The sequence below is a fragment of the Cervus elaphus genome, chromosome 11 (genome assembly GCF_910594005.1).
Source record: "Cervus elaphus chromosome 11, mCerEla1.1, whole genome shotgun sequence".
NCBI lineage: Eukaryota > Metazoa > Chordata > Mammalia > Artiodactyla > Cervidae > Cervus > Cervus elaphus.
The window spans coordinates 25429388-25441313 of NC_057825.1; the positions used below are offsets into that span (position 1 = coordinate 25429388).

Sequence of the window (11926 nt, forward strand, 5' to 3'; positions counted from 1 at the left end):
CTACAGAGAGCGCAAGTTTCAGTAACTGTGGCACACAAGCTTAGCTGCCTCGCCACATGTGGGATCTTCCCAGACCAGGGATCCAACTCCCGTCTTCAGCATTGGAAGGCAGATTCTTAACTACTGGACCACCAGGGAAGTTGCCATATTATCCTTTTGTTGTTTGCAGAGTCTATGGTCAAATCCACTGTTTCATTCCTGATATTGGTAGTTTGTGTTTTCTCTCATTTTTCCCCTTCCTCAATCTTAGTAGAGGTTTGTAAGTTTTACTGACCTTTCCAAAGAACTACCTCTTTGTTTTATTGTTTTCTCTACTAATTTTTTCTAAAAATTAACATGAACTTCAAAATTAGGTGATTTTTACCTCACTTTTAAAAATTCATGTGACTTTTCCTCTGCAGCTAGAGACCCAGCTTCGGATACTGAATTAAGAATACAATATATAAAACAGACAGGAGAAACAGGCCAATCAAAATATATTAATTTTATAATTTTGCACTCACCAAAGTAGAGGTACCATTAGTGAAAGAAACTGCACATTCATCTTCGTCACATTCATCTTTATCAAAATCGTCCAATTCTTCTTGTCTTGGTCTTTTGGCATTTTCAGGAGAGAAAAAATTTTCTTCCTTTCTTTTGGCCATCAGGTCTAAACAAATATTACAGTGACAGTGAAGAAAATCATGTAAAGCATCCATACAACTGTTCCATATATATATTATAAAACTTAACAAAATTAGACAAAGCTTAAGTTTTAGTACTATATCCATCCATTTTCACTTTAAGTAAAATTACCATCTGTGGGGAGGGAGGGGGCCATGAGCCAAAGAATGCGAGTGGTCACAAGAAGGTGGAAAGGTAAGGACACAGACACTCAAGAACCTCTGGAAAGGAACATATCCCTCCTGTTCTCTTGATTTTAGCCCAGGCAGACATGTCAGACTTCTCACTACAGAAGTAGATAATAAATTCCTGTTTTAAAAAATCTGCATATGCTACACTAGTTGATTTTACTTCAGAGGGATTCATGATGGAGGTTTTTATTGATACGGACCTATCTAAGTATTTTAACTCCTAAGCTCACAAAAGGTAAACGGTTTTATTTGTGAAACTGTGGATCTATTGATGAGATGGTATAATGCCTTCTCAACTTACTCCAGAGCAATCATCCAATTTTTATAAGTTATAAAGTAATACAGTATCATATAAAACTAACATTATTTCCCCAAAGAAGCATATATGTAGTGGACTGTATAGTCCAAGGAGTCTCAAAGAGTCTGACATGAAACAGTGACTTTCACTTTCGCCTAGCACTAGAAGAAAAGTGAAAGGCAAAGGAGAAAAGGAAAGCTATTCCCATTTGAATGCAGAGTTCCAAAGAATAGCAAGGAGAGATAAGAAAGCCTTCCTCAGCGATCAATATAAAAAATAGAGGAAAACAATAGAATGGGAAAGACAAGAGATCTCTTCAAGAAAATTTAGAGATACTAAGAGAACATTTCATGCAAAGATAGGCTCAATAAAGGACAGAAATGGTATGGACCTAACAGAAGCAGAAGATATTAAGAAGAGGTGGCAAGAATACACAGAAGAACTATATGAAAAAGATCTTCATGACCCAGATAATCACAATGATGTGATCACTCACCTAGAGCCAGACATCCTGGAATAGGAGTCAAGAGGGCCGTAGGAAACATCACTAAGAACAAAGCTAGTGGAGGTGATGGAATTCCAGTTGAGCTATTTCAAATCCTAAAAGATGATGCTGTGAAAGTGCTTCACTCAATATGCCAGCAAATTTGGAAATCTCAGCAGTGGCCACAGGACTGGAAAAGGTCAGTTTTCATTCCAATTTCAAAGAAAGGCAATGCCAAAGAATGCTCAAACTACCACACAATTGTACTCATCTCACACACTAGTAAAGTAATGCTCAAAATTCTCCAAGCCAGGATTCGGCAATATGTGAATCGTGAACTTTCAGATGTTCAAGCTGGTTTTAGAAAAGGCAGAGGAACCAGAGATCAAATTGCTAACATCTGCTGGATCATCAAAAAAGTAAGAGTTCCAGAAAAACATCTACTTCTGCTTTATTGACTATGCCAAAGTCTTTGACTGTGTGGATCTCAACAAACTGTGGAAAATTTTTAAAGCGATGGGAATACCAGACCATCTGACCTGCCTCCTGAGAATCTGTATTCAAGTCAAGAAGCAACAGTTAGAACTGGACATGGAACAGACTGGTTCCAAATCAGGAAAGGAGTATGTCAAGGCTATATATTGTCACCATGCTTATTTAACTTATATGCAGAGTACATCATTAGAAACGCTGGGCTGGATGAAGCACAAGCTGGAATCAAGATTGCTGGGAGAAACAGCAGTAACCTCAGATAAGCAGATGACACCAACCTTATGGCAGAAAGCGAAGAACTAAAGAGCCTCTTGATGAAAGTGAGAGAGGAGAGTGAAAAAGTTGGCTTAAAACTCAACATGCAGAAAACTAAGATCACGGCATCTGGTCCCATCACTTCATGGCAAACAGATGGGGAAGCAATGGAAACAGTGACAGACTTTATTTTCGGGGGCTCCAAAATCACTGCAGATGGTGACTGCAGCCATGAAATTAAAAGACGCTTACTCCTTGGAAGGAAAGTTATGACCAACCTAGACAGCATATTAAAAAGCAGAGATATTACTTTGCCAACAAAGGTCCGTCTAGTCAAGGCTCTGGTTTTTCCAGTAGTCATGTATGGATGTGAGAGTTGGACTGTAAAGAAAGCTGAGCACCAAAGAATTGATGCTTTTGAACTGTGGTGTTGGAGAAGACTCTTTGAGAGTCCCACAGACTGCAAAAAGATCAAGTCCATCCTAAAGGAAATCCGTCCTGAATATTCATTGGAAGGACTGATGCTGAAGCTCAAACTCCAATACTTTGGGTGCCTGATGTGAAGAACTGATTCATTGGAAAAGACCCTGATGCTGGGAAAGACTGAAGGCAGGAGAAGGGGATGACAGAGGATGAGATGGTTGGATGGCATCACTGACTCAATGGACAGGAGTTTGAGTAAACTTCAGGAGTTGGTGATGGACAGGAAGGCGTGCCGTGCTGCAGTCCATGGAGTCGCAAAGAGTCAGACACGACTGAGCAACTGAACTGAGTAGTGTCACTGAGGACAGTGTCACTGTTCTCTAAGAAATAACCCAGGCTAATTGTCTAGTTTTTTTGTTTTTACCAATATTCTTTAAAATTTGTCCCTAGAAAATTAACATCATCAAGCTTTTCTAAACATAAATGCCGCATCTTAAGTCCAAGTTGATGGTCTTTCATTGAAATGAAATGGTATGATTACTTGAACTGTTGCTTTCATTTTTCTCTTAAAAATTCTTAGAGCCCTAAAGTGATAGGTACCCAATAACTGTTTGCTGAGTAACGAGAAACATCCACAGCATAGGTAACAAAAAATTTCTAAGATACAAGAATATGAAAAATAGCTCTACTTTTATTCCGTTTAAGTGCCCCCAGAACTATATCACAGCAGGTTTGTACCAGGTATCTGGGCAGCAGGGGATTAAATGAGATTTTCTCTCTCATGAACTTGGACTGAAAGATTCAACTCAGTCCTCAGTAGAAAAAAGGATGCTTCAACTTGATGATGTATGAATTGCAAGATAGCCAGTCAGACATGTAGGTGTGTGCTGGGAGGCTGGGGGGCCAGTGGAGTATGTTTCAAAGACAGCATGAAATTAAAGGAAAATGGGAGAATAAGGACTCAAAGCACAAATGAGAGAGAGGAGGGCAGGGGAGAGATACATACACTGCTTAATTTTTATCCACTGCCCTCCAAATTTATACTGACAGAAACAATTTTGCAGAAATATCAAATATCTATACATATTTTGTTGGAACTGTTTTGGGGAACTATCTCTGACAAGTTTTATTATGACAATGCATGCTTCATTAAGTGAACTGGGTAGTTTATCTTTTAATGCTCTGCAATCACCACTATGGCATGGCACTGAAAGGTTTTTTGAAAGTGAAAAAGAACTAAGCTTAAAGCTATTAGATAGTGGAGACTATTTTAATTTTATGAAATCATTTCAATTTCTTTTTTTGTATACTGGTTATTACAGGTTGACTATAGATTCCTAGGTCAAGTCTCCTGTAATTTTATTTTCAGTATAATTATCAGAACATTGATAATTTAAAGCTTCAAATTTATTACACAAAATTACCTTGTTTTGTACAATCCACAACTGTGGTCGTGATTCCTTTCATGTCAATTCTATTTAATTAATCTTTTTTTGCCCCAAAGTAGCTATTTATGTTTACCAAATCTAGTTTTTCTTTAACAAAAATATTTTAATACTTACTTATATATTTTTAGATAACCAAATATAAGAGATATGCAGTGGGGCTGGAGTTCAGAATTCTTTAACCCAAAGTGCAAGTTGAAAAAAGCAGAGACTTCCACTTCTAGGAAGGTGGAACAGATGTATTTTCCCTATTCCTCTTGCTTCGTAAAACATCCATGAAAATTATATACTATAAAACAAGCATAAGACAGCTCTGAAAAAGGAGGTAGATGGGTAGGAGCCTCACAATCCAAGGAAAGACATCACAGTGATTCACTGAGTTTTTGTTTTCCCCCAACTACTGTGGACTTGGAGAAGCCAGCAACAGGGGAAACACCAAGAGGAGCAGGGGGAAACAAAAGGTTTAGTGAAAGCCTGTTCTCTCCAGACAAAAGGCCAGGAAAAGGGAGTTTAACAAGAAGACTTTCAGACAATGATCACTCTAGTCAAATACCATTAAAAGAACTGTTGTCCCTTCCTCACCACCCCCTGCATCAGCACAGGTCAAGTGGGTAGTGTGGACCTCCTTCTGGTAATGCTAAAAGGAGGCATCTCAACATCCCATTTGGGCCAGTGTCAGACAAGGCTGTGCAGGCCAAGTAGGGAGCCATGATAGGGGCATCTGATGAAGAACCTAGAGGTCTACCCCTAAGAGGGTATAACAGGAAGCTATAATACTTACTCCCACTTCCCACTGAATGCGTCAGAGAAGGCCTTTTACCACTGCCTAGAGAAGCGAGGAGCCCACCCCAGCCCAACAGCCACCTCAAGCCATGGAAAGAGCTGGTCAAGTTCTAGATGTAAGTCTCTGTGTCCATGGCCTAAGAAAACCAGAGGGCAGCAGTTCTCAAAGGTTGTAGTGTCTTAAAAGTACCAAGGACCTCAGAGGGCTTTTGTTTCTATCAATATTTACCATATTATAAATTAAAACTGAAAAAATTTTAAAACAACCCACAAGTACACATTGTATCAGTCATCAGAGCAATGACATCATCACGTCTATAACCTCTAGAAAACTCTTCAGTGTAGTTACAAGTGAATGAAAGTAAAAAAGGGAAATAACATCTTATGATTATTATGAGAACAATTTTGATCTTTTAGGCCCTCTGAAACAGTCTCATGGATCCTGGGACTACATTCGGCAAACTGCTACTGCAGGGAATACTATAAGCATGCCCATGACACAGTGCCATAAATGACAAGACACAGCTACCAGTAAGAAAGTTAGGGCAGCAGAGAAGCCAGCCACAGAATGACTGGTAGACTTGATATTCAAAGTGTGGTCCAAGGACCAGCAAGCAGCATCTACATCTCCTAGGAACACGCTAGATATCCAGAATCTCAGACTTCAATTTAAAACAAGTGAATCTGAATCTTCATTTTAACAAGGTCTCGGGTGACTCACAAGCACATTAAGTCTGAGAAGAATTGTTGTAAACAACATTAAATATTTAGGACTTTATCCTGTCCTAAGGCAACAAGGAACCTAATGTATCATGATAAATCAAATACCATTTAAAGGGAATATTAGTTAACATCCAAAGGACATTTAACCTAAACAAACGCCTTTTGAGAGAGTACTAGCATTACAGTCACAATTACATAATATTCACCATCTTTCTGACAAGTAACTTAGTGTTTATTTTGAATCTCTTATGCAAGTCAGAACTTGAAAATCAAACATAATTTTCAAATTATTTAATAGCAAGAATTAATGTACATTAATTTCAGCTAACTTAAATTCCCTAGAACACTACCAGGCTATTATTTTCCCAACACTGCCTTTCCTCCCACTCATACCTGTTTCTTACTCAGTTACAGTCATTTATTTATTGCAGAAGAGCAAAGAAGAAGCATTACTTCTTCATTTTCCCAATATTAAATGTCCTTTTAGACAGTTTTTATTAATGCTTAATACATGATCTTCAGTTAGCCGACACTCAGACATCAGCTGATTGATCTTAGTATTTTACCACTAGAAAACGGTCGTTTTTCAAGTAAAATCAGGGGGAAGAAAGGGAACGAAGGTACGTGTGATTAGCTTCTCGTAATCAATGTGAGATCCTATACAAGACAGAATACAGTGTGCTACATGACGACAATGTTTTTTTATTTGCTGTACTTAGCCTGGAATTTGCAGTTTGCTGTTAGGTTGCCACGGCAACATGCATCTAACAGACACTGAAGGATTCAATCTTTAAAAACAGGAATCATTCTATAATTTAATGATAATGGACTTTTAAAAACACACATGAATGTCCTAAGACTTAAATATAGGTTACTGTTTCTAATATGCTAAAGAGATAACATAAACAGATGTAAAGAAAAATACCTTTAATATCCTGTAAAACATAAACATGGGGGGGGGAGCTCCTCTGGGATTGTCAATACATTCACAAAGCTCTTCATGGTATTTAATATTTATTTACAATTAAAAAAAAATCAAAATTAAGGAGCATATTACTTCTCCCTTGCAGAAAGCAAGCTCCATCAGAGCAGGAATAGTAACAAATATGATTATCAAGAAAAAATAAGTTCAAGAGAAAAAAAAATCAATCACCAAGGGTTAATTATAGCAAGCATATACACAGGAAATTTGAAAGACCAAAAGCATTTTAACACAGGATTATAAATTTCTAAATTTTCTATTTTGATGTGAGTACCTAGTAATTCATACTTCCCATTAATATCAAAGTAGGGGCTAACAGCAGTGAGAACAGTCATAACAGAATTGGAAATATCAATAGAAAACAGAGGTTTTTAAAGAAGGTAAATTGCTACTGCTTCTGAATCTGCCATGGACCTCATTCTCAATTCCGCTCCTACCACACCACAGACAAATTCATTCTGCATTAAACCACCTCATTTTTAATGTACTGAAATATAAGCACACTGCTTGGAATATATCATGAAAAAATATGAGATGCAACAGATAATAAATAATGTAAGTAAGTGAAAAAATTCATTAGTCTACCCATCAAACAATTATAGGTGAGCAAAACTCAGGTAATAAAATCTGAACACTCAGTTTTGTGTTTTTAAAAAAATCCCTGTGGCCTCAACACAGAGCACAAATGAAAGAGAGTGAGCATAAAGGCAAACAGACCCGCCTCTAAAGGACAAGCAGCGCTGAACAACGCAGGGGCATGCACGCCGATGTTCACTGCAGCATTATTGCAACAGCCAACATATGGGAGCAATCTAAATGTCCATCAACAGATAAATGGATAGACACGATACATATATACATCCAACATCCACCGATCATACAAAAAGCAAGAGAATTCCAGAAAAACATCCACTTCTGCTTCACTGACTACGCTAAAGCCTTTGACTGTGTGGACCACAACAAACTGTGGAAAATTCTTAAAAGAGATTGAATGCTGGACCACCTTACCCGCCTCCTGAGAAACCTGTATGCAGGTCAAGAAGCAACAGTTAGAACCAGACATGGAACAACGGACAGGAATATCAAGGCTGTATGTTGTCACCCTGCTTATTTAACTTATAGGCAGAGTACACCACATGAAATGCCAGACTTGATGAATTACAAGCTGGAATCAAGACTGCTGGGAGAAATATCAACAACCTCAGATATGCAAATGATACCACTCTAACAGCAGAAAGCAAAGAGGAATTAAACAGCCTCTCAATAAGGAAGAAAGAGGAGAGTGAAAAAGGTGGCTTAAAACTCAAAGTTCAAAAATGGCATCTGCTCCCATCACTTCATGGCAAATACATGGGAAAAAAGTAGAACAGTGGCAGATTTTATTATCCTGGGCTACAAAATCACTGTGGATAGTGACTGCAGCCATGAAATTAAAAGACGATTGCTTGTTGGAAGGAAAGCTATGACAAACCTAGACAGCATGTTAAATGCAGAGACATCTGCATTTGCTGACAAAGGTCCGTATAGTCAGAGCTATGGTTTTTCCAGTAGTCATGTACAGATGTGAGAGCTGTCCTGTAAAGAAGGCTGAGCACTGAAGAATTGATGCTTTCGAACTGTGGTGCTAGAGAAGACTCTTGAGAGTCCCTTGGACTGCAAGGAGATCAAATCAGTCAATCCTAAAGGAAATCAGTCCTGAATATTCACTGGAAGGTGTGATGCTAAAGCTGAAGTTCCAATATTTTGGTCACCTGATGCGAAGAGCTGACTCACTGGAAAAGATCCTGATGCTGGCAAAGACTGAGGGCAGCAGGAGAAGGGGGCAACAGAGGATGAGACTGTTGGATGGCATCACTGACTCAACAGACATGAGTTTGAACAGACTCCAGGAGGTGGTGAAGGACAGGGAAGCCTGCACCCTTGGAGTGCTGCAGACCGTAGGATTGCAAAGAGTCAGACAGGACTTAGTGACTGAACAACAACAAAACACATACACACAATGGAGTATTATACAACGATTAAAAAGAAATCTTGCCATTTGCAACAACATAGGTATTGCTGTTGTTGTTTAGTCACTAAATCATGTTTGAATCTTTTTTGACCCCATGGACTGTAGTCCACCAGGCTCCTCTGACCATAGGATTTCCCAGCCAATACCGGAGTGGGTAGCCATTTCCATCTCCACAGGATCTCCCCACCCCAGGGTTCAAACTCCAACCTCCTGCATTGGCAGGTGGATTCTTTACCAGTGAGCCACCTGGGAAGCCCCAAAGGGTATTATGCTATATGACATAACTCAGACAGAGGAAGACAAGTACTCATATGACCTCACTTATATGTCAAATCTAAAAATCAAAAGAAACAAACAAAATGAAAACAGATTTCAATACAGAGAACAAATGGATAATTGCCAGAAAGGGGGAGCAGGGGGAAGCAGGGGAGTGAAATAAGTGAAGGGGATTAAGAGGTACAAACCTTTTAATTCTCAACATTCTTATAAGTGATCCCTTACTTTACAAAAGGGGAGGCTCATTTAAAAGATACCCAAACTTAAGTAGCTGTATCTTAGCAGAGCCTAAATCCAAACCCAGGTTTTCAAAACCCAAAATCAAACTTCTTTAATGTCCAGGTTCCTTCTGGCATGAACTGAGTTTAACCAAGTTTGACTGTTTATAGGAAGTGAAATTGTCTGTTCATCTTGTTCATCCTTTGGTAATGTATAAAACTACAAAAAGGATTCTAATGTGATATGTCCTTCTAATGTTGGGCTTGCTGTATAAATTTTATCTTGTGTTTAATTTTCAGAAACAATCTTTACTCTTAATAGTAAATGCTATCATTAGTAGACTGAGGTTTGGAAAGGAAGGAATATAAATGATTCATTCATTTTTCTTGAAAACATTGAGTTTGAAGTGTTTCTAGGAAATTGAGATGGATAGGCCAGTAGGCAGCAAAATAATACAGGTAGATTCTAGTAGAGACTTCCCAGGTAGGTGGCTCAGTGGTAAAGAATCCGCCTGCCAATGCAGTCAACTCAGGTTTGATCCCTGGGTTGGGAAGATCCCCCGGAGAAGGAAGTGGCAACCCACTCCAGTATTCTTGCCTGAAAAATCCCATGGACAGAGATGCCTGGCAGGCTAGTCCATGAAGTCACGAAGGAGTAGGACAAGACTCAGTGTCAAGACAATAACAAAGACAGAGATTTGGCAGTGGCACTAAGAAAGTCACAGAAACTATTTTGAATTTGTTCACCAGGGAAACTAGTGAGTAAGATGTATCTCATTAACTAGTGAATAAAAAATACTAACATTAAGTGTCTACACTTGACCCTCAGTCATCTGGACTTACGTATGTATATATACATATATAACTGTAACGTTTAATTATGCCTTAAACATAGTATCTGCGTGTGTGCGCACTCAGTTGTGTGACTCTTTGCAACCCCACGGACTGTGACCCGCCAGGCTCCTTTGTCTATGGAATTTTTCAGGCAAGAATACTGGAGTGGGTTGCCACTTCCTTCTCCAGGGGATCTTCAGGACGCAGGAAATGAACCCAAGTCTCAGGTCTCCTGCATTGGCAGGTGGGTTCTTTACCAGCTGAGCCACCAGTTCCTGAAAGTAAACCAAGTATGGCTTTGACTAATTTTCCTAACTTAGGTCTAAAAATGGTCATCAAGATTTAGGCAGGTTTTATACAAAATTCTACATCCAGACACTCAGTAAAATAAAGTCAGTAAAATAAAAAACCAGGCTCCTCCGTCCACAGGATTCTCCAGGCAAGAATACTGGAGTGGGTTGCCATTTCCTTCTCTAGGGGATCTTTCCGACCCAGGGGGACCGAACCCAGGTTGCCTGCATTGCAGGCTGATACTTTACTATCTGACGCACTGGGGAAGACCAATTACAAAATAGAAACTGAAATTTACAGAGGTGGTACCAACCTGTTCAGGGTCAAACAACACTGGTTCTTATACCAAAACATGTAAAAAGCAATATTGTGGTAATCTCCAAACTTCTTTGTACTTACTGGCATTCAAGGGGGAAAAAAGCGGAAAACTGTAAACACACAATTCTACAGGAAATAATTACTCTGCATATTTCTCACAATAAAAGGAGATAAAGTGAATCTAAGTATTTCTAACATGCTCCCTTACCACCCATATACACCCATGGAACTATCTACAAGCCAGTGCATAAGCTAGTGAGCATTTTAAAAGACTACCCAGCAGCCATCTAAAATCCGGAAATTTGGACTTTTTCTTCTTTTGAGTATATTCCAGAATAGCTTGTATTTAGAACACTCCCTTTCAATCTCACGACATATACAGAGTAGCAAGCACTCACATAAGTTCCGTGTTCGGGGTTTAAACACCAAATAGCTGCTTCCCTAGGAATTAGCCAGCACCCTCTTATGCCCCTCCACCCTTAAGCTCTGTGTTCTGGAATTCCCAGTACTGATTCTTCTCCAATTCATCTTCACAAGAAAATCAGGGGGAAAGACATGTCATCATAAAGCCTCCGATCTTCACAATTTAAATTTTTCTAGGTAACAGTTTTGCGTTCTCCGGAAACTGGCATTTAGCAACAAAGCTACCTTCAGATATATTTACACATATCTCTTAAATGTAGTTAAGTTGTTACTTGTAAGGGGTCATCAGAGAGGGTGATAAGAACCCAATTCCCGAGCCCAAACTCATCCCCCTGACCCTTCTCCCCCTCAAACCACTCATCAAAGCCTAAATAAGGGGCCGTTCGGGGCCGGGCGCCGGGTTCCCTTAGGCTAGCGGGAGACTGATTTTTCAAGCACCGCCGCCAGAGCCGTCCGAGGGAGGGGCCCCGCGGACACCGGCAAGTTTCCTGTGGCTGAAGGGACCCGCGCCGCCCGAGGAGAGGGCGCGGAGATCACCAGCGGCCGTTGACCCGCGCGCCCTGGGCACCGCCGCGACTCCACCGACCCGGCCGCCAGCGGGTGGACTGAGGGAGGGCGCCGGCCACGGGAGGTTCCGAAGCAAGAGAGCGACGGAGCGCGCCCTCAGCCTACCTCGAACAAGTCGAAGTCTCCCCCAAGGAACCCCCGATCGGCGGGGCTGCCGCCGCGGCACAAGGCGCTAAAACCACGTTGGTGGACTCTAGCAGTCGACCCGACAGCCGTTGGTCCTCGAGACACCGCGCGCCCACCGCTGGA

General features: G+C 40.2%; 1 protein-coding gene across 1 annotated transcript in view; it reads right to left on the reverse strand.

The window, feature by feature from the left end:
• Positions 1-11920, reverse strand: part of SMC6 (structural maintenance of chromosomes 6) — a 68524-nt gene extending 56604 nt beyond the window's left edge. The window contains exons 1-2 of the mRNA XM_043917152.1: positions 11783-11920; positions 504-649 (exon numbers count right to left, since the gene is read on the reverse strand). Of these exons, the coding sequence (XP_043773087.1) occupies positions 504-644 (141 nt within the window). The 5' untranslated portion in view covers positions 645-649; positions 11783-11920. The remainder of the gene's footprint in view (positions 1-503; positions 650-11782) is intronic.
• Between the last annotated feature and the right edge of the window lie 6 nt (positions 11921-11926).